We start from the raw sequence: 27,739 nt of genomic DNA, 5'->3' as shown, positions 1-27,739 counted from the left end.
CGTGAAACTACACAGAAACAGTCTCCCATTACCCCATAAAATTCGTGCTTACCTCCACATGAATTTTCAACGCATTGCCAACTTCTGCTGTTGACGCACCTTTCTTTTGTCGTCTGAAAAGCCCTAGTCTCGTGCACTGAGACAAGACTACAAGATGACGCACGAAAAACATACCACCGAAACCCGCCGAGTTTCCATCGATGCGGATGGAGAATCTCTCGGCCGCCGTACTTCAGCTTTGGAGGAAGTTCCAACTTTCGTTCCTCCACCAGGCTTTCCAGGCCTGCCCGTTACACGTCGCAGAAGCACCGTCTCACAGACTTCTCGGGTCACCTTTGAGAATGAGCGCCCAGAGGACATGGAGGAGCTTGTCCTCAGCGCCTCGGCATTGAGCAAGCACCGGTCGAGAGATAAGCGTGAATCTCAGGACAACGTCTTTGAGCTTCCCGCGTTCCCTCGCGCAGCCAAACCGGGGCCCGTGGGCACGATTCGCGAAGTGCCATCGGAATATACCACGCCGCAGTCTACACGGCCTCCGTCTCCCGTTTCTGGCTTCACCCCGGGACCGACGTCTTCCAGTGAGGCATCCGGAACCCAGACTCCGGCGGAGTTTGAAGTCGGCGCCGGTCAAGCCTACCCAGATGTTGGCACGGTTGCATCTTTTCGTAGAGCTATTGTGCTCCTCTGTACTTGCGGCGCGCAGTTACTTGACAACATTTTTATGACCGGAATCAACATTGCTCTTCCTGCTATTCAAAAGGAGTTCGATGTAAAGAGTAGTGAGCTGCAGTGGCTCATCTCAGCTTACACTCTCACATTTGGCGGCTTTTTGTTGCTGTCGGGAGTTCTTGCGGATAGATTCGGCAGGAAATTGATCTTCTGCTCCGGTATGGCAACTTTGAGCATCTGGACGATCGCCAATGGCTTCGCAACTTCGTTCATTCAACTATCCATCTTCCGAGCGCTTCAAGGAATTGGTGCTGCAATGACAGTACCGTCGGCTGTCGGAATCATCAGCAATTACTTTGTCGCAAAAGATCGAACTCTGGCTCTGACAATTTTTGGCGCCGCCGGAGCTGTTGGCTTTTGTCTCGGTTTGATTTTTGGCGGATTTCTGACTTCGTCCCTGGGATGGCGATACATTTTTTACATCCCAGTGGCAGTCACTGGAACTCTTGGTGTAATTGGATGGATTTTCCTTCCAAAAGACAGGATGGAGGGTAACTCCCGACCCAAACTGGACTTTGTTGGTGCCGGTTTGTCAACTGCTGGGCTCATTCTTCTCAGCTTCGTACTTTCGAGCGGTGGCGAGTATGGGTGGGGCAAGGCTTTCATCATTGCTCTGCTTGTCGTCAGCATCGCCATGATCGTCGCCTTCACTTACGTCGAGAAGAAGGTAGCGAACCCCATCATGCCTCTTTCACTGTGGAAACTGGAAAACTTTGCCGCTCTGTGGATTGGCGGTTTCGGTAAGTTTTCGACTTGCATTGTTCGACCAGTAATCCAAAATACTGACCCTTGAATAGTTATGTACGGAGGTTATCAAACCACCATTTACTACACGACACTCATCGCCCAGGAAGTCAATAAGCTCAGTGCCGGTGAGACTGCGCTTCGTTTCCTTCCCATGGGCGCGACTGGATTCATTTTCAGTCTCGCCATGTCTCGGATGCTCGAGATCTTTAATCCCAAGTGGTTGCTTACCGCAGGCATGGCTATCTGTGCCATTGCCCCGGTGCCCTCAGCGCTGATGCGGGATGACGATCTCAACTTCTGGAAACATATCTTCCCGACCACAGTCATCGGTGTTGCTGGTACCACTATCGTGTACTGCACCATCACCGTCGTGCTTCTGGCGTCAGTCCCGGTGAACGTCAAGAGCCTCTGCGGCGGGATGATAAATACGGCGTTCCAGATCGGCAGCGGCGTTGGGCTCGCTGTGGCCAGCGCTGTTGTTCAGGCTGTTGATATTAAGAAGGGCCATGGTCTTCTCCAACAGTATGGCACAGGTTTGTGGTGCTGTGTTGGTTTCGCTGGCGTTGGTGTTGTGGCAAGTATCTTTGGTGTTAAAAATATTGGTAGAGTTACCAGCGGTCCAGTGATGGCTCACTAACTTGACGATGTAAATGAGAGCCTGCAAGATCTTGTTTTTTCTAAAAGTTTCACCTTGCTCTGGTTTAATTGATGGGGATTATTTGCAAATCGGTTCCGGATTTTAAAGTATCGCATGGCGCATTCCTACGGGAAACCATGACCTATACGAATCAAGTTAAAATGCGAGCTTATCTCATTTTCTAATAATAATATAGTAAATCAATTTATGACCTAGTTCTACTTTTATTGTGCACATCATAAAGGTGGTGTAAAATCACATACGAATCTGTTTGCTATAGGTTCGCGCTTGCTGGCATTTCCGGCCTTGTCTGGCTTGGCATCAGAAAGTGTTAACGAGTTTGGTCAGCACTGTGACAAATTACAACCTGTTCGTGGTGTACCGACAAATCGAACGTTGCTTAGAAATTGGCCTGGATCTATTCGGAGGATGCAAGTCGGACTTCTGCGTCACTAGGCACCTGCTCCGAGCACTTTCGGAAGACTAGCCGGGGGCGGTAGTCAGATTGCTCTTTTAGGGGGCCGTGGCAGAGACGCCTAGAGACCCACTCCACCACCGGATCTTAAAGTGAGAAAGAGGCCTGAGCTTCTCTCCGACGCCCCTCGGAACTTACAGCTGAACCGGAAACCTGGATTGACTCGGTGGGCATCGCATGCTGAATAAAATTTGGACTATTTCCACTTGGGCGAGCCAACATGTTTATGCTAATCAATTGAACGGATTATTAGAAGGAAAGCTACAATGGCCACTACTTACTTTTCTCAGTCACTGCCAACGACCATGACCACTCTTGCGCCGTATCACATTATTTCGTATGCGACATTGCTCGGCACGACCCTCTTTCAAACCTTTGTCAACACAAAAGTCTGCCACAGCGCGCTCCCTAAATCCGCATTTACCACTCTTCAAAAGAGAATCTTTCCGATATATTTTCGATGCCAGACTTTCCTTTTGGTCTTAACGGCCCTCACATTTCCTCCCGGCGGTCCGGCCTCTCTTGTAAAGGAAAAGCGGGACTGGATCCCTTTCGCCATTGCAGGAGTCACGGCAGTTTTGAATCTGCTGGTTTACGGACCAAGGACGAGACAAGCGATGATTGATCGTATCCATCAGGGTATGTCGTGGCTTGAACCAAGACATTCAGGAGGCGACACTAACATGCAATACGAAGAAACTCGCGATGCCAAACTGCCGAACACTGTTGATGAGATAAGTCCGGATATGCAGGCTTGCAGAAGGCGGTTCTCGAGAAACCATGCCATGAGCATTCATCTCAACTTGATTTCCATTTTTGCCATGGTATGGTACGGCGTTAGACTTGCGTCTCGGCTGAACATCGAGATGGAGTGAAGGTTCTTGGTTTGGACAACTCCCGACATTTGAATTGCCCATCTTTTCCCCACGGTTAGAAAGATGATCTGAACTACCTGTACATTAGCAACATATCCAAATGAAAAAGAGATATACTAAAATACGACATGTCACTTGTCCGCATACCTCGATTCGGCATATGATGGAGGCAACGGGACTAATGGAAGATATCTTTAGGTGTTGTGAACATAAGGATCATTCACTCCGAAGCTATTATATCTACCATGCAGTTCACACCAATCAATTGAAGTCACACAATCATTTAAGCAACTCCTCCGGCAGTTGTTCGATATCTTGGCGGCATGTTTTCCGCCCTCGGCATTTGCTTTGCTCTGCCACCTTGTCTGGGTCCTTAGCCGAGAACCAATGGGGTCATCTGCTCCTATGTCACCACAACTGCATCCTAAGGGCTGCATACTTTGTTTAAATTGCTGAAAATTTCCTATTGCTTGGTTTCTTTCGGTGTCCGGATAAGAATCTTACAGGAAGGTTCTGACAAGCGCAAGCGAAATCTGGTGGCGGTAGCCAAGCAGGCTTATAAATTTGGCATTCTCTCCTGATTGCATTCAAAGTTATACTCGTATTCTCCAGAACTTGAACCAGTATTTTGCTTTCTTATTTTCATCCAGTGGGCCTAAACTCAACATGCTCTTTACTTTGCTGGCACTAGTGACACTTGTCAATCTCAATCGGTTCACTGAGGCCCAACAGATGATGCGCTTCCAGTGCTCTCAACTGGTTATTGAACGCCTGGATCCTTTAGTTCAACCAGGTAAAGTTGGGTCAGCACACCTCCACCAAATCGTCGGGGGCAGCTCCTTCAACGCTTCAATGCCTCCGGGAGACTTTGACCCTTCTTCCCAGTCGTCTTGTACCAGCTGTACATTTAGTGAAGACTTCTCTAACTACTGGACTGCCAATCTGTTTTTCCGAGCGCGAAATGGAACCCTCAAGCGCGTCCCTCAAATGACCAACCTTGGTCTCAGGGGTAATGGAGGAATGACAGTCTACTACATCCCGCCGTACGATGGCAGAACCAAAGTCACCGCATTTAAAAAGGCAAGAAACTTCTCCTAAACAACATTCCCATGACTAATGAGAATCCGGTCATCAGGGCTTCCGAATGCTTGCGGGTGATCCCTCCAAGAGAACCCCAGTCGGTCTACAGCGACAGATCTGCCACCGATGCTTTTCTAACATTCAACAAAATCCTTTCGGAGGTGCACCTTGCACTGGTGATGATACGACAGCCCTTCCGAAAGGGCCGTGTGGTGGCGGCATCCGCACTACTGTCACTTTTCCAACGTAAGCCCGCGTCACCTTTCCTTTGCCTTTGGTTCGATCATCCTCAGATTCTTTGTACTGAACTGAGGCTTGGGAATACAGCTGCTGGGACGGAGTGAATGTCGACAGCCATGATCATCGCTCGCATGTAGCCTATCCGGAGAGAGGAACTTTTGAAACTAACGGCCCATGCCCTGCTTCTCATCCAGTGAGACTGCCTCAAGTTATGTATGAAGTTATTTGGGACACAAGGAAGTTTAACGACAAAAACCTCTGGCCACAAGACGGCTCCCAGCCGTTTGTCTACAGCTATGGCGATCCGTAAGTATATACCCCTTTAGTAGTGCATTGAATACCAACCTGGTGTTAGGACTGGCCACGGCCAACACGGCGACTACTTGTTCGGCTGGAAAGGAGACACTCTTCAAAGAGCTCTAGATGCCAGGTGCAATCTCGACCAGTGCAATCAGCTCAAATCCCAGACCCCTGAGAAGGCAGCCGCCTGCACTATACCTCAGCATGTGCAGGATGATACAGAAGGATGTGAGTGGAAGCCGGAATCTTACCGCGATACATGACAAGACACTAAGAACAGACAGGGCTCCAACGGCTTCCTGGGGGCATGGCTATCAACCCTACTTAAAAGCTCTTTAAATAGTCATTTAGCAACCATTCGTCACTCACAACAGACGTTTACCAGAAATCTACTAGTACTTGGAATCTCAAATTGTATTCAGACATGGCTTTTACGTCTCATATATGATTTCGGAAAGGCACTTGAACGAAATTTTCTTAATGCACTAATCATTAAAGCTCTCGTTAGTTTTATTCACACAGACAGACCGAGTCTTGTCACAGATTCTGTAGTACTTTGTCGCATTCGCGATTCTTATCGACTTCCCCCAGATTTGAAATGGAACATGGGTGAACGTGACCACGAACACAACTACAGCAACAATGATGCTTACGTTGAGCGCTCCATTGTGGTCGACCCAGGGCCGAATGCAAAAAGATAGTGCGCCACCGACGACGTTGCGGGCTGTATTGCAGAGCTGCGAGACTTCGTCCTGCAGATCCGGACAGCTGTCGAAAGCAAATCCCATCGACAGAGGCAGAGAGATGTTTAAATAGACCCCGATGAGAAAAAGACCAAAGCAAGGCAGCGCCCAATGCAGTCCTTTACTAGCGCCAACACCCCATAAGAGAATACCACCGGCAGAAAAGAAGGGCACGAGGGAGTATACCCAGAGTCTGTTCTCAGGCTCATGGAAGCCACCCTGGCGTCGTGCTTGACGGATGAGTAGCCAGTCCACCACCGGGCCCCCGATTACGGAGCCGACCACGTTGCCAACCAAGAGTGGGAGATACATCAGTCCCATCTGGGCGGGCGTGAAGTTATACGGAGGGAGGGAGAAGAAGCTTGCCTGTGTGGTCATGACGAAGCTGACGACAAAGCTAGCTACGGAACCCTGCAGGCTGGCCCACAGCGGAGCAGGTAGAGCGGCCATCGGGACGATCGAGCATACCAGTTTCCAGTATCCGGCACGGACGTCTTCATTGAGACGAAACAAAGTCATCCGCTGGAGGTAAGAATGTCTCGACTCCGGCTCAAGGTCCGGGTTAACAGACGCGTGTGACTGAACGTGTTGCAACCGCATGGACTGTGTGCCGTCTGCCGTGTGGCCCTGTTTCAAGTCAAACTTGCCGACCGCTTCCGTTTGATGAGCAGGCTGCCGAGATCCTTCGAGGATTTCTGTTGTAAGTCGAGTGTCTCGAGGGAACGAGGTTTCCTCTGCTGTAAGCAGCAAAATCATGGTGACTGTAACGAAGAAGATCAGCAAGTAGCGGAAGCACCATTGTCAGCTTTGGCCACTGATTATGTAGCCAGCCGCCAGTGGGGGCAGGAAGTTGCCGGCGATGACTACCAAGCCATAAACACTGATGGCTCGTCCCTTCTGGTGGAGAAAGGACATGTCCAACAGTGAAGTGACTGCCGTGCTGTATGATGGCGCAGATCCGAAGCCGGCAAGCGCCTGATAAGCCAGAAAGCCCTTGATGGATTTCATGAGCAGTCCACAGATTAGGCCGGCGATAATCAACACCGAACCAATCAAGTATTGTAACCGTCTTCCGTATTTTAGGGCCGCCGGTTGAAGGAGGAAGACGCCGAAGCCGCACGTCAATACGAGGATAGCTTGGCCGTAGCCAAGAAGGACGAAGGTAGTCTTGAGTTCCGCGGCCCATTCTGCCCAAGCTGGAGAGGACCATGCGATACTGAAAAGTTTTACATGTACATGTCAGCAATGTATCGTTAGGTTTACAGAGAACGAGTTCTGGGGGGTTTTTACCAAGCGTTGGCAAGGAATGTCCATAGCATCAAGATGCTCTTAGTCCATAAAGTCCATCTTTTATTCCAGTTCTGATGCAAGCCACATGTCAGCAGCCGGCTACGACATCTCCCTTTGATGGTTCGTTGCTCACCAGTGGGTCGTTCGGACTGTTGGTACGTGCTGGGATCAAGATCAAGTCGCTGCCTTGGCCTGGATTATCGCCGGTTTTGATCGATTCTTGAACTGATGATTAGCTGAAAGATTTAGAACTTCTCCGGTGGATAATTCCTTACTTTCAAAGAGACGAAATGTGCCGGGGGCAACATTAACCGGGCCACTAGCTGCCTCAATGGAATATGTAGACATGACGGAAGCGAAGAGGCAAAGTTGAGAGGATGTAGATGTCTATAGAAGAGTCAAATGCACACACACACACACACATATAGATACTCTATATATATATTATGCTTATAGAATGGTTTTGGGAAAGAGATAATCAAAGCAAGTATTGGTTTACTATCATATGCCATCTTTTGGCCAAACTCTTCTAGGTACGCAAAGCAGGAGGTTGACTTGATGAGGCATGTTTTCTTCCAGCCGGGGTCCGGAGCATAGATAAGCTGGGGTACCCAAGTATGTGGGCTACTTCCCCCTTACCCCAGATCTCGGCAAGATTGTGTCCTAATAGGATTTCTGTTATGAGCTTAGCGTTATCTTCTTCTATTCCATCTAGGCCCGGGTAGCTACAAATACATACCTAGTCTCCAATTTACACCCACCTTTTCCCCCTCATATCAAAGATACATGATAATGTCTTGCCGAATTTTGTATTCCGCTAGCTGCGTTTTTGTAGCTCCGATATCTACAGGTACCTACATCATAGCCCAAATCTGCAAACTAAACACACACCTTTTTTCCAAGATCATTTGATTGGTTAGAGAGAGTCTTAGCCATCCTCGAGGTGCCTAGTTCTCCTCATTTGGATATACCTGTAGTCACGGCTGATGCATGCAACTATTAGGGTCGAAGTTCTTGCATCGGCAAATCATGATGCTTCTGGTATTGATTACAGTCACCTGAGCCAGAAACCCTTCGCAACACTCTCAATTATCTTACGTACAAAGTTATGGACGCGGAAGCGATCATGTATCAGGTCGTTTTATCAGAATCCATGACGTGAAGCCTGACTTGTCCTGTATGCCTTTGTTAGGGTGCTGTGTTGGCCCTGCCTCCGGGCCGGATACCTTCCAGGTATACCCGCCGGTTGGCTCTTTAATGTATGTCACATCTGAGTACTTATTTACGCAATCTAAAGTAGCACGCTGGACCGTAATGTTCCACATTCAGATCGATAAAACCAAGTGCTCATGACATTATAGTCTATCTAGTGTTCAGAGTAGTTTGCCCGATAACTATCACGACGTCTCACTGTGTGGACGTGAACTTATCGAGCACATTCTTGGTGATCATTTCTGTAAAAACGTCGCGGTATATGAGACCCGCAACCCATTCGCATGAACCCGCGCAGAAAACCTGTCCCTTGTTTCTCGAGAAACTAGCAACCATGCCGGAACCGTATTCACGATCCTTAAGGTACTCGGGCATGTCGATATCTTCATAGCACGCTGCAAGCAAACCGACACTATCATGCAAGCTGTCAGTACTTGTCTTAAGGTCAAATTTTCACAAGGTTTAAACTTACACGTCACGAAGTGGGCCTCCTATCGGTTCCTTGCCACCTGAAACGTCTGTCTCTCCAAACACGGCGGGACACATGGCGATGATCTCGAGATTTTCTGGGGTCCCGTCCTGTCCGGTAGGATAGGGAAGACCCTTCCTGAAGGTATAGTCACATCCATCAACTTCGAAAGAAGCAATATTGATCGGGTCCTTGCCGAAACTGTCGCCGTACCGCAACTCGGTTCCCTCAAGGGCCCAGTGGTGGGGACGGTAGACCTGGAAGCCTCCAGACGACCGCGGCGTGGCCATGCCGTACCTCGTGTAGCAGCCCATTACGCCCGTCAAGCCGACAGACTGAGCACCGGGCCTGTTGATCTTCGTCCAATCCCACATGGTGGTCGCTCGGGTCGGATCGGCCTCGGTAATGGGATCGGCCTGGGGCACCCTGTAGCAGTACTGCGTTTGCATCTCCTCATCAAAACGGACTTGCCAGATGAAGTTGCCGCCAAAGCGCGCGAACTTTCCGCCATTATCGACAAATGCGTCCAGAGTGTCGCGCTGCTCCCACGACCAGTACTCGTCGTGGCCCATAGAAACGGCACAGCGATAGCCGGAGAGGCAATCCGGCTCCGCGTGAAGATCAGACTGGGTGAGATGGTGGACCTTGTACCCGTTCGCCTCAGCCCAAACAACAAAGGGTCGCTCATAGGTTGCCCAGCCTGCATCCGCGTAATGCCTAGAGTAGCGGAAGTACCAAGAATACTCTAGTGATGGGTATCGTGGTGTGGCTCCATGCTTGACGTCCATGGCGCCATTGGCCTCGCGGGGCGCGTTCTTTGGAATCCTCAACATACCACGAGCGATTGGGCGCTGTGTGCTGGATAGGGGCGAGGGCTCGTCATTCTGATAACCATCTGGGATGCCTCTGTAGTGGTTGGCGCCGCCCCAATCATTGTAAGCGAGCATAGTCGACGTTGCGTGTACGAGCACAAAGTCGGCTGATTCTCCTGCCGTGGTGGCTCGGTCCTTGGACTTGATAATGAAGAAACCCTCACGTTCAAAGACAGCCCCGCGGAAGTCTTTGATGCGAATGATGACGAGGTAGAAGGCTGATTCCCAGCTGCCTTTGTTAAGGTGAATGCTCAAAGCCTCAGCCCAGCCGCAGCCGACTGCATAAGCATCGGCAGGGGTGTCCTGCTGTTTCCCTGGCAGGTCTTTTCTGGTGAAGACTGTACAAGGCTTGAGGCCGTCTCGGATCACTTCAATATCGAATTTCTCAGCGTTGGTGTGCACCTTGAGGGACACATTCTCTCCCTCTTCGTACGAGAACTTGTCACAGTATACCCACGCCTCGGGCTCTCCAGGATACTCGCCAGGGCGCTCGATCAAGCCGTGAGGGCGCGACCAGGCATAATCGGCGAGGTTTGGCGACCGGACTACCTGCCGCTTTTCTTCCGAAAACATTGCAGAGTAAAGGAAGGAGGCGTGATTGAAGACAAAGACGAAGCTTCTAGCTTCAAGTAATGCGTGTGTTTCTGAGAAGTCCAGAGTAAGCATTCATAGAACTGGACGCAAGTTTGCCATATCTCACAACAATCGCCTTTTTATGCGGTTTGGCCACTTTCCATCATGCATCAAGCCATGCCGTATATGGAGATTCCATAAGGACTGAATTGGCTCTCATGATCGGCAGGCCGCGGAAAGCGAAAGTGTAAGAGCGGAGAGAAGAAGCAGCACAGACTGACATGCAAGCAGGCCATTCTACCAGAGGCCTACTTCGAACGACTGATCCACCAATTCCAATCCCCTCTGTAGACATGGACCTGGTCCCCGAGGCGGGGGAAAATCCACCCCATCCGATCGCCACTGTCTGTACATAGCGCCTATGGGCGTACCTCCGTGGCCCCAAGACCCACTAGTACCTACCCTTGGAACCGCGCGCCCTAATACTTCTTCTACCAACTCAAGGTTCTTCCGGGATCGCGACTGTCGGCCTAAACAGAACGAAGGCCAAGCCAGTGCGGAGGCGTTGATAGGCCCCAGATCCGAGTACAACTCCCGTATAAGATTTGCAAGCTCGTTTTCCATCTCTCGAATCACTTGCACGTCGTGTGACGTGAGGCTTTTTTTTCGCGACTGTTGCAATGTCAACAAAGAGGCGACAGCAAAGCAGTGCCAGTGCTTAACGGCAGGGGAACGTATGTTTGGCAACGCTGCGATAAAGAGCCCCAGCTCCTCTTTCACATCCTCGTGTCGTCCCACTTGCGATATGAGGTCTATGAGCGGTCGCGGGAGTCCCGTGACAGGCTCTATACCCTGGCGCCCACGGCAATACGTAGCCCATATGTGCATTGGTTTCGACTGCCGGCCAACTATCCACGCATCCATCTCGATACCGCCGAGAACCTCAAGCATCCGGTGCTGTTCCAACGGCAGGAAACCTTTCGAGAGATTATGGTCATTTGTTCCAAGCACAAGCGCCAACATCTGCTCAACCTGCCGAGTCCAGGCGTACCCGGCTCGCATCTGTGGGATGACTTATTAGCAGCGTAGCTCAGAATGGTGGCGGCCATGAGGGCACGCGCCTGGATCTAGCCGTACCGAGACTTGAGACACGATTAGCATGGAGACGACCGCAGTCCTTGGGTCAACCATGAGATTTGCTTGCTCAAAATACTTCTTCGTTTCAGTTATGGCATGCTCGAAAATGGACAGAACAGAAACGCGGCAGCAACCGCCTGATAATGCCATCTGAGCATTAACGGCATCACGGATGACGGAGTGTGAACGATATCCATCCATCAGTAACTGCAGAAGTTCTACGTGGTAATCATTGTTCCACTGCAGATATGTATGACCTTCTGTCTTGACTTAAGAAGGAGTGAGCACATGGAGAGCCGCGAGGTCCATGACACTTACATAGCTGGAGCAACTGTTCATCGGTTCGCATTCCAGGACAGCCACACGTGACTGAGAACTGGGGAGGGGATTGCGGAAGGTATCCGGAGGCCGAGGGATTGACGAGCTTCCATATCAGTCTCGGGTTGAAGTCGCACGGCATACCGAGCCGTATGCATCTGCCGCACTTGGGGCGTACCTCGTCACACTTGCGGCTGACCTTGACACATTGGGAACAGCCATTGCGCGAGCGCGTCCCCCGTGCCCTGATTCTGTGGCTCTTCATTGCGCGTTACTTTCGATCAGTCACCAACGTCTCAATGGTCCGTCTCTGTGTGCAGTGGCATGATGCAGGGGAACCAAGTGCTGTTATGTTCCGTAGGACGTCTTGTAGTCCAGAATGAGTGGGGGTGGTGGGGGCGGAGCAAGTGGGGTCACTAGGGGCAAGTTACATCTTAGCACTAAGCCTAAAGTGGTCATCCTATAAGGACGGCCGCTAGTTGATAGTCTCCTCATTATAGGGCCGCTTGCTCCTGCCCCAGGAAGCCGCCGGAATCAAGATTCCCACTTCTCGTGGAAATGCGCAAAGAATGATACCATCCATTAGATTTCACGGGTGGTATTCCATCTGGTCTCTACGGCCCATGACTGCGTGAGTAAGTGAAGAGCCCAACTTGGAGCATCATCGACTTGAAGATAACCAAAATCCTAAGGTACCTAGTTTGAATCACCAACCTCAGTTCCCTTCCACAATGTCTTTCATTGCCAGCTCAGACCAAATCGCCGCTTTCAAGCAACGCTGTGCAAACCCAAGCTACTCACAAGACGCTATCGGTGTCGAGTTTACAACGACGACGGAATTCATCAGCTCCGTGCTCCCCCCAACCTTGGAGCCGGCAGACAAACCGACGGGCTTGATTAGTGTTTCGCTGTGTCAAAGTAACGTCTGCGGCAGCTTTGAGCTCTCTTCCATCTCGGTGCGTTGTCGATGTGACGGCGTCGAAGGATATTGGGTGCTGCACCTCATCGTGAGCGAGTCAGCAGCCATTACGTGGGGGAGAGAAACCTGGGGCGAGGTCAAGAGGGATGGGAAAGCTCGGCTGCACAGCTGTGGAACACTTAAGTCGGCCTTCGCAGAGAGGCTTGGGGTAAGGCTCATAGAGATCGAAGCAGACTTCACCACGCCCCTCGAGCCTGAGCAGGTCGAGTGGTTTGACTTTGAGGTCAAAGCTTTTCCGAATGCGCAAGGCACGGGACTTGACGCCGATCCTAACTTGATTGCCCTCAAAGTTGTCGACAGTAACAACGTCCGAGCCTCCGGCAAGGGAAGGCTCACCATCAGGGGCACTCAAAGCGACCCGCTTCACACCATTCCCATCAAGGCGGTAGGCGACTTCTTTTACAACAGCGGCCCGTCCGACTGGATGTTCGTCTCCCAGCGCCGACTGTGCTCGGCTGATGAATACATGCCCTACTACGTCTTTCGACACTATGGCAATCTCGTTGATCTGCTCGTCGGGGTTGGATTGAATCCTATCCAGATGGCAGGGGAACTTGAGGAGGGGCTACAGTTTACGCGGGCTCGTACTTGGGTTAGTGCAAATACTGAGGAGTCAGATAGGACTTTATAGCATTGTGTAAATACGGTTAACGGTCGCCCAGTTAGAAACTTCACATGGTGCTATCGATTGATGGACGTGCTACGTAACAAAAATGTCACTTTGAATCGCGCTATACTTGGCTTCTAGAACGTGTTATAAATTAGTGCTCGCCTCGTTGGAACTGGCACTAGGAAAGGGACTGTTTCTCAAGAGATCTAACATTTTTCTATCGCCCCTATCAATTTCTACCTTGTGGCTGAGTTTGTATACCTAACTGGAATAGAACTCATTGCTACTTTGGTTATAATTGTCTAATTGTTTCATAAACGGCTGTGCAATCTGTACAGTTGGGGCATCATTTACCCAATGCATCATCTTTTTTTGACTTGAGAAGAGCTATTTGTACTAAGCGTCATTATGACTTGCCCATTACTCTCGTCCATGAAACACGTTAAATATCTGACATAACTTAAACAGACTCAGGTTAAAGCCTACGCTATGCCAACAACCTCAACCCATTCCACGAAAGCAGGCCCAACAAGCCCATGAGGCTTCGACGGGTTTGCATCGTAGTATGATGCACCTGCTACCGATGCAGCAGATCCAAACGTCCAAATGGAATCCTGCTCAGCTCGAACCCGGTTGTATAATGTAGAGGCTACCTCAATGCGTATCTCATTGCGCATACTAGGAGCCAAATGGTTTGTAATATCAACCACAATATCGTCCGCGCTTGTCAGATCAATGGAAAGTCTAGCGCCGTTGACCCAGAGACGAGGGGAGTCCACAATAGGACCTAAATGCAGACGAGCCCCCAACTTTTGGTCTGCAACTGTTAATGGCGTGCTGAATGTAGTTCGATAATCCGCTGTTCCGCTTGTGTCTCTCAGGTTTATCGGGTCCAAATCCTTCCAAGGAATCAAAGAGCTGTTTTTAAAGCTGTGTTGAGTAATTACGGTTTTCATGCTGTACCTATCAGCATCACTTTGCCAGTCATTGACAGTGATGTCCCAGGATTCAAGGGGCAGCGCGTCAGGGGGAGATGCTTCGAAATCGCGGACTTTGCCGTTTGATAGCGTTACTGTTGATTGACCTTGAGAAAGGTAAGCAAGGATTTTGCTCCCGTTGCCAACTCTCTCTGAGTAAACTAAGCCGGTGACATGACCAGAAATGGCTGAAACCACAGTGCACAATGGGCGGGGGAAAATGCCTCTTGATGATTGAAGAGCGCCATACTTGGCAAAAGCGATAATAGTGGTCTGATTTGGTGCCAGTGTGATTGGGGCCACAATCTTGTCGTTGGCGTTGGTGTATTGTAGGAGAGGTGATGTGGTGCCAGTCCAAGCGTCGAGAATGAAGGGCACCATTCCAGCAACATTCTCAAACTCAGCCTCGAAAGTTTCTGTAACAGTGCCGTCGTTGTACAGAAAGACTATTTCAGCCTCCGACGAGCTCCGCCAGAACGAATACCATCTTGAACCAGCGTTTTGGTGGGTGAGAGCGGTTCTCGGATTGATTTGCCTGGTGGCGAGCGCTGCCGGAAGTTCTTCTGCCGAAGAAAGAACAACTACACTGCCTTCAACAGCAAGAACGTTGTTCATGATGTTTGAGACGAGAGCCGATTCTTCAGCATTCATGCCAGCGCTGTGGAAGTCTGTCGGCCCAATGATGAAAATCGGCAAACCAGCCTTAGCGAATACTTGGACTTTCTTAGCCACATCGAGTGTCATTTTGGTTTGGTTGGCGAAAACAAGGGCTTTATAAGCGGGTCCATCAAGAGCTAACAAGCCACCCTTCACCACAGCAGCATCCTCAGAAATGCTTCGAGGGCCGAGGTAGTCGTATGTGAAGCCTAGGCGTTCAAGGTTGTTGCTTTCGTAGACCGCTTTTCTAAATGGTGCTGCATATTGGTAGAACGCAATGTCCACTTTTGGTGTGCCTGTTTGGCTGATGAACTGGTTTCTAGAGATGTAGGCAATGGTATCGTTCAGATGCATCCAAGAAGGCTGCCTTGGTCCCCACATATCAGTAAAGGTATAGGCGAAGACTGTGTAACCAGGCCAGGTTGTGTTGAAGAATGTCCCTGAGTATGAATAGCCATGAAAGACGTTCATCGTAATACCGGTTGCCATACCACGACGCACATGCCAGAGTAGGTCCTGGATGGTTTGTGTGTATCCTGCCCCTTGGATAGCTCCGCATTCCGATGAGACAACAGGGTTTCCAGCCATATGAGCGGGACCTGCTAAGTGCCGATACAAATCAGGGTTGTCATTGAATCCTAATGACTCCCCCTCGGGGCCATCGACCAATCTGATGGAATCAAGCTGGCCAGATAGTTAGTTTGGGAAAGCTTATGATGGATGAAAACTAACCATATTGAGCGGCAGATTGTATGCTGGTTGGTTGGAGTACTCAAGACCCTTCGAGCGAGCCCATTCAGCGTTGGCTCTTATATATTCTTCGTAACCGCTTTGTAGAGTGATACGGTAGTCGTCGTTGCAGCGCTCAGCATACGTCACGTTCTTGGACACAAAGGACTCTCCGTAAGGCAAGGTACTGGCTGCCCAGAACGTATCTCTGCGAATCAGGAACGGTAAACACTGACGAATATCGTATCCGTGATCATTAGAAAACTTCTCAGCAAACCCATGTGTCCACCAGAGCGCTGATTGCATTTCCATACTGTCTTCCCAAGCTATAGGAGTAGTTAGTTTCTCCTTTGCTAATGAAAAACATTGGAAGCATTCATCATGCAATAGTTTTACTCACCGTACTTGCCAACTCGTGACAGCAAAGCTTTGTCTTGGTCTTCAGGTATCAGGTAGTCGTCAAAGAACTTTGTAAGCTTTTCCGCCCCCGCGGCACTGAAGTGGTCAATAACCCATGACCCGTTCTGGATGAAGTCTACGGCATCGGGCGCCGCATCAATGGATCGTTGGTTGGTGTACCGTTCGTACCACGCGATTAGGCGCCACGGATTTTGTTCATCCGGGGGGGTCCACGATAAAGATCTCGTCTGCAAGTCAACCTCATTTGATAAGTCAATGACTCGGCCAATTGTGACAACGCCAGCCACAGAAAGGGCGTCATCAATAATCTCGGTCGCCAATACCGCAGACAGATTCTGTCTACCGAACTCTTCCAAGGGGTGCATGAAGTAGAGAAGAGCCGGGTCACCAGGTTGTGTCGATAGTGGCAGTGTACCATTGAAGGATCGGCCGGGTTCGATCGTTACATTACTGTACGCCTAATATTTGATTGATTTAGCAAGTGCAGAGTTGGGTTATGGAAAGGGGATCTACACACCAGTTCTAGAGCCAGGCCTACGCTTTCCGGATCTGCAGGAACACCTTGGCCTTGGTTTGCGCCAATGGCGAAATCCAGTAGAATTCCATGCTCATCGGCAGCCTTCATGGTGGCCCTCAACACAGCACTAGAGGCAGCAGAGCCGTAGCCATACTCAGACCAATTGGCAGAGGGTGATCGAAACTGATAATACGGGAGAAATTCAAGGCCTCCGCTGCCAACGGCTGCGATCTCCCCGACATCTTTCACCACTGATTCAATATCAACCTCCGCATCGGGCAACCTACCACACAGAGTAATGTTAGATTTCCAGGGCGCACCAGTTTGGATGGCGGATTTAAACTTCGGCGACTGTAGATTGTACTCACCAATAACGAAACTTGGGTCGGTAGTCGGCTGACGGTGATTGGAAATCCTCCAGGATATGGCCTAGAACAGCTGTGGTCGCATTGCAAAATAGCAGCAGCAGACTGTAATATTTCTTATTCATTGCATCCGAGAATTATGTTACGGGATCAGGTCGTCGATATAGCGTAAGGTAATTGTCGATGTTCGTCCTACCATACCAATACCACATTGGGGACGGGAAACCTTCCAATATATAGCTTGTAGATCATCTTGCTCTACTAGATGTTCTTGCTCTGTAAACTAATCACAATTTGGCGGATGTACCCCAGATACTTCCCCATAATTTGGAGATGAGCCACTCCCTTTCATACAGAGCACACCATGGTCATTGGCCAGCAGCAGACACCTGGCCTTGGCGAGCAAGCTACTTAATCTAGATCCGCATCTCTTGCCACTAATTATTTGGGCAGCTGGTTGTTCCCTTGTGAGCGTGGCTTGGGAGCACCGGCAATTCACAAACGTTACGTTTCGATTGAGGCTTTGTCGTTGGTCTGGGCAGAACTACTATCAAACCTGTGTGGGGCTGTGGCGTGAATCCGAGGAAAGAAGCAAATTCCGCGTATTCGGGTCATATTGACTAACCCTCGGATTGGTATTCTCTTGTCGTGGGGAAACCCGGCTGAGTGCCCGCTATGTGGAGGCCTAGCTTATGAACTTGCGAGATCTACTACTACGTAGAGACCCGAACACGCGGCAATCCCGCGTGTACAAGGGCTTGTCCGAACTGGTGGGATTTAATTGTTGATGACTTTTTCAGTGACCGCAATCTATTCCAATATTCATCACTCGCCCATTCTCTCTCCCTAACTAAGAAATAGTGGAGCGACTTCCAATGGCTCTTATCTCGTCACATTTACACCTTCACTGGTACGTGATGGAAACTAGACACCATGTCTGCTGTTAGATGGATACTTAGGCTGTGAGGACTAAGATTTTGTACCTCTAATGTCTAGCTGGATCATGATTCGGACATCTGCTTTACTCCGGTGTAAATTCAAACCCACGGGAGGAAACTACGCAAAACTCCCGACTAGACCAATTCCACTGCGCCACAACTGTACCAACAATCCCCACAAGTGCTCTTCATGATGAGTATAAACATTGGTGACAATCTCTGGTGATCTTTTGGTTCTTTCGCTCTTCTCACCCGGATCATAACATAGACCATAATATTACAAAACACCAAGCCTACGAATCCGTTTCTGAAACTGAAAAATATTTTTGTTTTATTTTCACTCGCATATATACATACGAAACTCACAAATACGAGCTTTGCTTAAGCTTAAGTATTCACCGCGACATCGTTGATATTTGCAACATGACGACCTCTACGGAAAATGACGAAAAGTTTGTTTATGTGCTATACCATTACACACCAACTCTACCTGGTGCCATCGTGGCCTTCTCCATTTTTGCCATTCTAACGTCATTGCATCTTTGGCGCTTGATACATAATCGCGCACGTTATTTTATAGCCTTTACAATCGGCGGCGTTTGTAAGTGACATTGCCTACTTTACTTCTCTTATTCCTTACTCCCTATCTCCAACCGAAGCAACGCCAGTCAGAGGAAATCAAATCTAACACATCCTTCTACTTTGGCAGTTCAACTAGTCGGTTACGGATTCCGCATATGGAGTCACTTCAACAAGGAAAACGTACTGCCCTTCGCAATGCAGAACGCTTACATCCTACTCGCGCCTGCGCTGTATGCTGCCTCTATCTATATGATCCTCGGTCGCCTTATTCGCACTTGCCATGCTGAGCATCTCTCCCTTATACGAGTTGAATGGGTCACTCGTATCTTTGTTGGAGGTGACATTGCCGCCTTCTCCATTCAGGCCAGCGGCGGCAGCATGGCTATGTCAAGCTTTAAACTATTCAAAATAGGTGAGAAGGTCGTCATTGCCGGTCTTTTCGTCCAAGTACTCATTTTTGGATTTTTCGTCTGCACGACTGTGCTCTTTCATCGCCGCATACTTAGCACGCCGACTGAAATAACTCTCCAGGGTGCTCTGCCCTGGCAGCGTCACTTATACGTGTTGTATAGTACGAGCGGCATCATTCTTGTGCGGAGCATATTCCGCATTGTCGAATACATGGAGGGGAATGGTGGTTTTCTCGTCAGCCATGAGGTATTTCTCTATATCTTTGATACGCTCCTAATGATTGCCGTAATGGGGATCTGTCTAGTTTGGTATGTTGGCGACCTGGAGTCTAAAAAGCAGAGTAAAGAGCGCTACCAACGACAACCAAACATGTCAACTGAGGACTCGCTAGAGCTAGGAGTCCAACCTCAAAAGTAGCAAAGCTCTTACAGCTTATTTATGACAAGCAATTAGTAACAGAACTTTGTGCTCAGTATCTGTCTTATCCTCAGTGCATATTTAGTGATAGGTGATTATTATACTGCTCAAGGCGGTTTAGGATTTCAAAAGATTTTTTGGATGACTGCTATCTCATTGTCCGAAGTTCATCGGGATATTCATAATTCTTCGAATTCTAAGAGCTGTGAATAGCCTGTTGTTGTCTTGTACTTTCTATATCCCACTCATTATTCGTAATTGCTTCATACAATACTTCAGATTAGAACTCACGGGTCGTAGTAAACCAGCGTGTCTTGGGGTCCCTCAGAGGCAATGTCGTAAAAGTCCTTGCAATCCGAAAAGGAGATCTTAGGCTGCCCAGCATAGAAATCGTCGTACTTTACATTCAATGCGTCTCGAAGGTTGTTCACACCACCGTCTGGGTGTATTTGTTTCCAGGGGAGCCTACAACTCTCTGCCTTGCAGCTTTTGAGAACCAGGAGTAGAGCATCCAGACGGTCCTGAACAGCCGAAAGGGGTCGCTTCAGAAGCTGGCCGGTGGCGCTGTCGGCCAAGTTGTCCATCTGACCTGGATCTTTCTGTTGTTGGAGTTAGTTACCATTCGGGGTAATTGATCGATCCAAATGCCTACCTTCATGTCATAAAACTCTCTCTCGTTGCTGCACCACACGGAGTAAAACAGACTATAGCCATCTCCAAGAACACGCATGGTCTTGTATGTATTGTTTGCCGAGACTTTGCACCTAGCAGTTAGTAAAGTTCGTTTCTAATGGCAATGATCTGCTTACCTCCACCGAAGACATCATAGCCTCGCTGGGTTCCCCAGAACTCGACATTGACATGGTCATGCTTAGGGTCCTTTTGAGCCTTCACAATTCCTTCCTCCAAAAAGGGGATGGGGGATCCGTCAAAGTCTTCACGCAACGTAATGTTCGCAATTGAGAAAATTGTCGGGGCAATATCAGTGTGGGTGGTGACGAAATCAACAGTCTTTCCCTTAGGCACGCCGGGGCCGCGAATAAGGAAGGGAACGTTGATGTCTTCCTCAATTGCGCAAGTTTTTCCTGGCTTGAGACGATGTTGACCGATGTGAAATCCGTTGTCAGAGGTGAAGATGACATATGTGTTGTCCAGGATACCGGCTTTTTCGAGGTGTTTGAAGATAGCGTCAACCATTTCATCAACGGACTGCAGAGTCTGGAGACGGCGGCGGTAATAATTGTCACCGTAGGCAATCTCAGAAGCGTTGAGTTGAGGAATTGTCAGACCCCAGTTGGCCATGCTAGGCTGTTGCTTATGTTAGCGTTTATGGAAAGACTAACGTGATTGGTACAGAAAATATTTCACCTTTTCCGGGTTGAAGTTATAGGTTCGAGGCACTGTAACATTGGCAAAGAGATGTTCATGTCTCTTTGCCGGAATCGGTGGTGTGGCACCTGGACTTGTCTCTCCGCCAAGACCATTGTTGTGAGGGCCAATGGGCGCAACTCCCAGGAAGAACGGCTTGCTGCCATTAACTTTGAGAGCATCTTCCAAGAATCCCAGAGCTCTTTCAGCTACCAAGTCATTGCTGTACTCTCCGGGATAGGTCTTGGGAGGGCTTTGATTTCTCTGGAATGTTGCATTCAAGTACATGTAGGTGTTGGGGTCGAGGAGGACTGAAATATGACGTTTAACGAAGCCCGGAAATTTGAAGATGTGGTCTTTAACTTACAGTCACTTCCAGTCCATCCCTTTGGATGTGGGTTGTTCCAGTTGTCTGTGTTATGGGCATTGAAGAGCTTGCCAGTGTAGTATGTGTCATAGCCGGCCTCTTGCAGCCACACTGGGAGATACTTCTCATTGTAGCCTTGAGAAACAAACTTAGGGTATCCACCTTCACAAGTAAGAAGTTTCAGTAACTTTTTCATATGAACAGACCGAGTTCTGAGAAGGAATTGCCTACCGTGGGGCGGAGTAACGTAAGTAACATTGGTGTTGTGCGCGGCTTGCCCCGTCAACAGACTGACACGGGAGGGGCAGCAGATTGCAATCGTGCAAAAGTGCTTGCGGTAGTATGTCCCCTCTTTCACGAAGTGCTTTTGAACAAATGGCATGTAGTCAATGGAACCGAGTTGCTCATCTTGGTCGTCGGTTAAAATAAAGACAATATTGGGCTGACGATTCTGTATGCTCTCGGCAATGACAAAACAGGCACCAAGCGCCAGTGTTGCCAACGCCGACAGGCTAGGTTTTGACAACATAGTATTATGGAATCTCTCTTACACACTACCCAGAAGGCTTAAGAATGTGTACAATGCAGGAGATGAAGTTGCAGCACATTTCCGATTTGCCCAAGTGCCTGGGCATTTAAAGGATTTTGCAAGTCGTGCGTGAATTAAGGTAGCCATGACAGAGGAGCACATCATCGCTCCAGCCTCCCAGCCCAATTGTTTTCAACTATTTTTGCTGCTATAGCTATGACTCCAGAATGCTATCTCAAAAAGGGCCCTGAGCCGAGCCCACTCTGATCTCAACGGTCAATGCCGTGGCCCAGTAAGAACCGAAGTGGAGTCCCGGCCCGGCACTGTCCCACAACTAACCAACCGGGTGAATTCCAGAGCCACGTTATGGATACAAGCACAACAATCACAACTGTCGCAATCGGGTCTTGCGATTTCGTCATTCCATCCGCTAGCCTTATTTCACCACGATCACCGCTTCACTCTTGGAATTGAGCCGTACTTCCATATTAGGTCCATTTTAAAGCCGGATAAGGCTCTCGCTAAAGGTAGATTAAATGGCACGGCACACGGGGGTAAGGAATTGGCCAGTTGTGGGATTTAGACCCTACCTATTTCCTCTTATCTTCATAAATACACGACTGATATAATTTGTCCCTCTAGTGATTAGTCTCTCATTACATACTAACCTCTTTTAAAGCTTCTTTCACAGACAAGACGTTATGACCTGCAAAGCTTGACTTATCAGCAACTTATTCATTATTATTCATTTTTTCCTAAGGCAGCGAGCAGGGTAAACGTGTACCAAAAGACGTCACAAAAGGAAAATAATACTTCGTCAAAGGAAATGACACAGCTTCATGAGTGTACCGCATCAGTATTTCTACTATTTTCTGGTCTTCGTTTTACACGTCCGTGTCAACGAGCAAGGAATTGTACAAGGAGGACTGTAAATCGCAGATCCGGCCATGGATTAGTCTATCAAAAGATTTTGGGAAATACTTACATTACTCCTTTTCCTATCAAAAGACAACATGAATGCCATACCTTGAAGAATCCTTTTCCTTACACTCGTATGGGTAATCCCAATGATATCAACAGCTACACACCCGATCGTCAGACCGTGTTTGTCAACAAGCACAAGCATTGGCCAGGAATTATATAACAAAAGAACTTTACTGACCATTCTACTTTGAATAATTGCCACGAACTGGGTTGCCTTGTAGTAATGAATCTTTCACAGCTTAAGACCTTAAGACTCGAGATTATAGCAGAGAATGAGGTCAGTGAACATACACCATGTGGAGGCCGCCGAGCCTTTTCGCAAGTCCTTTGGGCAAACAATTACCCAGCCAGTGCTCGTGTCGCAACAGTCAGCGCCCTGTATAGGTCAGTTCCTCGCATTGAGATTCGATTTGTGTCTCTACTTAGACAAGTTTCGCAGACTGGCCTATGCGTGCCTTTGATGAACACCTTCGTGCAGAAGTTACTGGCCTCGCTCTCTCTTCTCAAGACAAATCCACCGTTCATTTGCCCTAGGCAAGCGTCTTTTCCATCTGAGCCTCTCCAGCAGCAATCTGCTTTGGTCCACTTGAGTTGGCACTGTCAAACTTGTCAGGGAAATGTTGCAAGGCATCGTGGTAGGTATTCTTACTTCTGAAGTCACTGCTTACTGCACGGTAGCAGCGAAAGTGACAGACTGATCATAGAGAAGTGCATGATGACAAACTTGACAACAGTAGATTGAGTATTTTATTGAGTTATGTGTGAAGTTGGTGTTGAGGGATTGCAGGTTATTGTAGACTGCGAGATTTGATTTTGGTCGTAAAAGTAAAGTGATAACAAGATGGTGTTTGTCTATCCTTGATAGACGTTTCATCAGCTTCCTCGGGCCGTGTAAAGGCACAAAGAAAAGACACTCGTCGGGCATAAGGACAACACTACGCCTCCGTGGGTTTTGATGAATGATACTGCGGCCACAAAATTATAGCTGATGAAGATGAAGCTGCAAGCCATGTGAATCAAATCGAGTAATTCTGTGGTGAATGTTGATTACCGAGAACAAGTAAAACAAATTGCTGAATAATGGACGACGCTAATGCTCAGACAACTACATACAACAACACAAGGATGAGATACTTAACGACGGAGTTCGACAGATATGAAGACAATAATGGACCTCGCTGAACTTCCTGGCAAGGAAAGTAGACTATGGGCATAATCGCGCTACACAAGATAATACAAAGTAGTTGCTGTGAGCGTCAAATTGCTCAGCTTGGGCTGTCTTGGCTGACCAAGCACTGCCCGCCCCCACTACCTGATCTGCAGCTACAGTTATTATAATTAGCACATGAATGTAATGACGCAAAATATGTTGCAAACCGTGATATAATCGGTTGTTTATTCATTTATTCTATACTAATGTATGGGACACAGGCTGCAAAGAACCGCCGTGATCCCTAACAAACATTCATAATCACTATCGGTTATGTCCCTGACTCTTTCAAACGCAGGTGGTAAGTCAATCGTGCAATATAGACTCCATAGAGATCATTGAGAATCTCCGGCGGCCACTTACAATTATATTAGACCCGTTCAATAGACTTTTCTGACTCTGGTCGAAGCTTACCCTTGAAATATCTAATGCGATGACCCGGTCGTGAGCATCCATATGGATATAATTTAGTCTTGTCAAGGCTCGTCTTGCATCCAAACAAAACGTTAAAAGGTATTGATATCATCTGATTTCATTCAACATATTGTACTAATTCAATCCGAGCAGTGAATAAAAGTAAGAGACAATTTAGAATTCCCAACCAACGCAGCACTTATTGGTAAGAATTAAGCTACTGAGAAGTTTGGCACATCTTCTGATGTTATTGTTGCTACCTTATTTAGACGCATTAATTTCATATCACTGTCGCTCGAAGGAAATTGATGGGTTGAGGGACTCTGGTGTCACTTAAACATCAGTTTCAGGCAGTAACACTCACGACATACAACCTACAAAATCTTGAATAACATTCAAAGTTTACTTGGCTATTTACTTCCCGTCATTGTATTCATTTCCGCTACCTAAGAAGGATGAAGCTCACCCCAAATACATATGTTTTCCACAGATGAATGCGTATCCACCCATTTGAAATGCCTAGGTTTGGCAACGTCAAAGTAATGTCTGGCAGACCATCGACTTCCTTTTTCAGAATTCAGTGCTTTTTTAACGCTAGTGCAACATGCTGACATTGACCTGTGCTCATCTTGCTAAAGAGCAGGATCTATTGTGGAATGTCCAATTTCATTTGCCATTGTTGACTCAAGTGTCGTCCGATCACCTGTCGCCTTAAGATCGCGCGACCTGGATGATCCAGGATGAAGCACGATGAAGAGATAAAGCTTAGCGATATACATATAACTACTAATATCTATTTGCAGGATTAGAAAACCGAAAATGTTGCGGCCCAAGGTTGATTAGGCACTTCGCGGATAACCAACAGGTAACGAAGGACAATTGAATTAGAAACAATCCTCACAGGACCACAGAATAACTGGAAAATTTGACAAACACTTCAACAAGACATCCTTAACCATCTAAAGAGTCCGCTAGAGGTGCCATACACGCTGCGAATTCACCATTTTACGCTTTGCTTTGGTTGCTGTGGCTATCACTCATGTCGCACTTGTCGCTCTGGATACTAGCCACGTTTGCAAGTCTACCAAGTACTGCCATAGTCTGCTGTAGCAGTCTAATATCACAGTCATACCAAGAATGCCTAACTCCATGCTTTGACGGTATCTCTACCTTGCGAGAAAACCAGTGACTTCCATGATTGTCATGTTGCTTGGTAAAGGAGCAGCTGCCCAAAATTGGTCAAATAATATGCATTTATAACCGCTGACCGATAGCAGGTGGCTAGAAAGCTCGATGTCTCGCTTTTCTAGGCATCAAAACAGTGTCCACCGTACACTCAATCTCCGCCGGAGCTGAGTAAGCTCCTCCATTATCACTGATTGCAAATCCTTAGCAAGAAAAACGCTAAAGTGCTTGATAAGAAAGTAATCATTTATAGTGGAACATTTATCAAGGGCACTGAGTAAGCCTGTTTGCGGAATTCCGGCCTTTTCCATTGCAATGACGAAGGGCTTGGTTTTGAACAGGAATGGCAGTGAATAGGGCTAGATTATAAATACACCTATGTAGAACACCGATTGTAAAGACTATAAACCATTCTCAGGATCATTCGCTCAACTCAACACTAGTTCGCAAAATCAACATTCACCATGAAATCTCACTTCCTCGCCTTGTCCCTTGCTATTGCATTGGGTACAGCTGCACCGGTGCGTTTCCTATAATAAATATAGAGCAACCTATGGAAACTCACTGGCTTCTTACTAATACGCATATATTAGCTCTCTGTAGGCAAAGCTGTAAATATGAGAGAAGAAATCCCTGACGCTGTCAGGCCCCCTGAGTGGAAGAGGGACGGTACCTCTGAGACCGACGCCGTCAGACCCCCTGAGTGGAAGAGGGACGGTGCCTCTGAGACCGACGCTGTTAGGCCCCCTGAGTGGAAGAGGGACGGTGCCTCTGAGACCGACGCCGTCAGGCCCCCTGAGTGGAAGAGGGACGGTGCCTCTGAGACCGACGCCGTCAGGCCCCCTGAGTGGAAGAGGGACGGTACCTCTGAGACCGACGCCGTCAGGCCCCCTGAGTGGAAGAGGGACGGTACCTCTGAGACCGACGCCGTCAGACCCCCTGAGTGGAAGAGGGACGGTGCCTCTGAGACCGACGCTGTTAGGCCCCCTGAGTGGAAGAGGGACGGTGCCTCTGAGACCGACGCCGTCAGGCCCCCTGAGTGGAAGAGGGACGGTGCCTCTGAGACCGACGCTGTTAGGCCCCCTGAGTGGAAGAGGGACGGTGCCTCTGAGACCGACGCCGTCAGGCCCCCTGAGTGGAAGAGGGACGGTACCTCTGAGACCGACGCCGTCAGACCCCCTGAGTGGAAGAGGGACGGTGCCTCTGAGACCGACGCTGTTAGGCCCCCTGAGTGGAAGAGGGACGGTGCCTCTGAGACCGACGCCGTCAGGCCCCCTGAGTGGAAGAGGGACGGTGCCTCTGAGACCGACGCCGTCAGGCCCCCTGAGTGGAAGAGGGACGGTGCCTCTGAGACCGACGCCGTCAGGCCCCCTGAGTGGAAGAGGGACGGTGCCTCTGAGACCGACGCCGTCAGACCCCCTGAGTGGAGACTTGCATAAAGGCTAAAGTGCAGCACTTTTAAGTTGACCAGATCGTGAGAAAGCCACTTCACAGACGAGATACGGTCTAGGAATGTCCATCGTACTATGCCCAAAGGCCAATCACATAACTCGATAGTTTCGGGTGCCTGCCGGTAGTATAATGGACATTCGGGTCGGCAAAGTCCGCTGTCATGAAAGATGACGCCTTTCTCTGCGTTGCTATTGATGTCATTGCTCTAAATATTCAGGAAGTTCAGACAATCGCCAAGAGGGATAAAAGTATATAGCACAAAGCGACTGAAGTCACATGAATCCAAAAGCCGCATTCTACTACGAACTTTCCTATTCAGCTCCTCATGTACATTCCATTGATCTCCCTCTATCAACATTTGCTGTCGCCCAATACTCAAAATACTTCCTCCGCTAGCTTGATCTTTTGGATACTCAAGTGTAATTCAGTGCTCGCAAAACATCTCAAAAGTAGTCGATTGGGGGAAGAATACGGCAGTCGAACCTGGCCTAATAACGGGGCCTGTGGGCATCAGCTCGCCAGCTTCGCCACAGATGTCATAGAGTAACTATTGGAGTGGATTCGCTGGTTTGTCAGCTGCAATGTACTTGGATGGCCGAGGATCGAAATTACTGCTGGAAGCTCGAGATCAGGTGAGTGTAGAGCATGGGCCGCGGGAGTTGACGTTGAGGCACAGCAGGGCCTGCTAAGAATAACCATAACACAGTCGCGATCGCTATAGATTCTGTCCAATGCCCTAAGAACCATGGAGGATCCAAGAAGATATTGACATGCGTCGATGGCGTATGTGAGATCGAAGCTGAACATTTAGAGATGAAGGAGCCCTTCCCTTAAATGCTATTTTACATTCGCCTCGCCACCCTTGTGCTGCAAATGATCGGTGACCAGCCAAGGTCAACAAGGAAGAAAATGGATCGCCGAGATAAAGGGA

General features: G+C 48.7%; 12 protein-coding genes across 12 annotated transcripts; 7 read left to right on the top strand and 5 right to left on the bottom strand.

Moving 5' to 3' along the window:
- Positions 1-154: 154 nt before the first annotated feature.
- CTRU02_212275 (efflux protein) lies at positions 155-2,113 on the top strand (the record flags this gene model as incomplete). Its single annotated transcript, XM_036727091.1, has 2 exons — positions 155-1,469; positions 1,527-2,113. 2 exons carry the CDS (start codon positions 155-157, stop codon positions 2,111-2,113), a joined length of 1,902 nt encoding a protein of 633 aa, XP_036581335.1.
- Positions 2,114-2,893: 780 nt separating this feature from the next.
- CTRU02_212274 (uncharacterized protein) lies at positions 2,894-3,463 on the top strand (the record flags this gene model as incomplete). Its single annotated transcript, XM_070205806.1, has 1 exon — positions 2,894-3,463. One exon carries the CDS (start codon positions 2,894-2,896, stop codon positions 3,461-3,463), a length of 570 nt encoding a protein of 189 aa, XP_070060619.1.
- Positions 3,464-4,129: 666 nt separating this feature from the next.
- CTRU02_212273 (wsc domain-containing protein) lies at positions 4,130-4,561 on the top strand (the record flags this gene model as incomplete). The annotated part of the gene is made up of 1 exon (XM_070205805.1): positions 4,130-4,561. One exon carries the CDS (start codon positions 4,130-4,132, stop codon positions 4,559-4,561), a length of 432 nt encoding a protein of 143 aa, XP_070060618.1.
- A 433-nt stretch (positions 4,562-4,994) lies between these two features.
- CTRU02_212272 (WSC domain-containing protein-like protein 6) lies at positions 4,995-5,411 on the top strand (the record flags this gene model as incomplete). The annotated part of the gene is made up of 3 exons (XM_070205804.1): positions 4,995-5,089; positions 5,139-5,311; positions 5,368-5,411. The coding sequence occupies 3 exons, from the start codon at positions 4,995-4,997 to the stop codon at positions 5,409-5,411; spliced, it is 312 nt and encodes a 103-aa protein (XP_070060617.1).
- Positions 5,412-8,523: 3,112 nt separating this feature from the next.
- CTRU02_212271 (uncharacterized protein) lies at positions 8,524-10,335 on the bottom strand (the record flags this gene model as incomplete). The annotated part of the gene is made up of 2 exons (XM_036727093.1): positions 8,524-8,740; positions 8,801-10,335. 2 exons carry the CDS (start codon positions 10,333-10,335, stop codon positions 8,524-8,526), a joined length of 1,752 nt encoding a protein of 583 aa, XP_036581337.1.
- Positions 10,336-10,539: 204 nt separating this feature from the next.
- Positions 10,540-11,304, bottom strand: CTRU02_212270 (uncharacterized protein; the record flags this gene model as incomplete). Its single annotated transcript, XM_036727094.1, has 1 exon — positions 10,540-11,304. The coding sequence occupies one exon, from the start codon at positions 11,302-11,304 to the stop codon at positions 10,540-10,542; it is 765 nt and encodes a 254-aa protein (XP_036581338.1).
- A 1,124-nt stretch (positions 11,305-12,428) lies between these two features.
- CTRU02_212269 (uncharacterized protein) lies at positions 12,429-13,307 on the top strand (the record flags this gene model as incomplete). The annotated part of the gene is made up of 1 exon (XM_036727095.1): positions 12,429-13,307. One exon carries the CDS (start codon positions 12,429-12,431, stop codon positions 13,305-13,307), a length of 879 nt encoding a protein of 292 aa, XP_036581339.1.
- Positions 13,308-13,768: 461 nt separating this feature from the next.
- Positions 13,769-17,076, bottom strand: CTRU02_212268 (uncharacterized protein; the record flags this gene model as incomplete). Its single annotated transcript, XM_036727096.1, has 5 exons — positions 13,769-15,604; positions 15,653-15,975; positions 16,050-16,527; positions 16,587-16,869; positions 16,955-17,076. The coding sequence occupies 5 exons, from the start codon at positions 17,074-17,076 to the stop codon at positions 13,769-13,771; spliced, it is 3,042 nt and encodes a 1,013-aa protein (XP_036581340.1).
- A 1,236-nt stretch (positions 17,077-18,312) lies between these two features.
- CTRU02_212267 (Protein RTA1-like protein 2) lies at positions 18,313-19,299 on the top strand (the record flags this gene model as incomplete). Its single annotated transcript, XM_036727097.1, has 2 exons — positions 18,313-18,490; positions 18,599-19,299. 2 exons carry the CDS (start codon positions 18,313-18,315, stop codon positions 19,297-19,299), a joined length of 879 nt encoding a protein of 292 aa, XP_036581341.1.
- Positions 19,300-19,586: 287 nt separating this feature from the next.
- CTRU02_212266 (arylsulfatase) lies at positions 19,587-21,563 on the bottom strand (the record flags this gene model as incomplete). Its single annotated transcript, XM_036727098.2, has 6 exons — positions 19,587-19,898; positions 19,952-20,055; positions 20,109-20,607; positions 20,668-20,978; positions 21,035-21,196; positions 21,266-21,563. 6 exons carry the CDS (start codon positions 21,561-21,563, stop codon positions 19,587-19,589), a joined length of 1,686 nt encoding a protein of 561 aa, XP_036581342.2.
- A 1,231-nt stretch (positions 21,564-22,794) lies between these two features.
- Positions 22,795-23,072, bottom strand: CTRU02_212265 (uncharacterized protein; the record flags this gene model as incomplete). Its single annotated transcript, XM_036727099.1, has 2 exons — positions 22,795-22,923; positions 22,974-23,072. The coding sequence occupies 2 exons, from the start codon at positions 23,070-23,072 to the stop codon at positions 22,795-22,797; spliced, it is 228 nt and encodes a 75-aa protein (XP_036581343.1).
- Positions 23,073-25,820: 2,748 nt separating this feature from the next.
- On the top strand, positions 25,821-26,795 carry CTRU02_212264 (collagen triple helix repeat-containing protein; the record flags this gene model as incomplete). The annotated part of the gene is made up of 2 exons (XM_036727100.1): positions 25,821-25,877; positions 25,950-26,795. 2 exons carry the CDS (start codon positions 25,821-25,823, stop codon positions 26,793-26,795), a joined length of 903 nt encoding a protein of 300 aa, XP_036581344.1.
- Between the last annotated feature and the right edge of the window lie 944 nt (positions 26,796-27,739).

Source organism: Colletotrichum truncatum (genome assembly GCF_014235925.2).
Source record: "Colletotrichum truncatum strain CMES1059 chromosome Unknown Contig_0008, whole genome shotgun sequence".
Classification (NCBI taxonomy): domain Eukaryota; kingdom Fungi; phylum Ascomycota; class Sordariomycetes; order Glomerellales; family Glomerellaceae; genus Colletotrichum; species Colletotrichum truncatum.
Note: the sequence above shows the minus strand (reverse complement) of the source record. Positions and strands in the feature narration are given on the sequence as shown.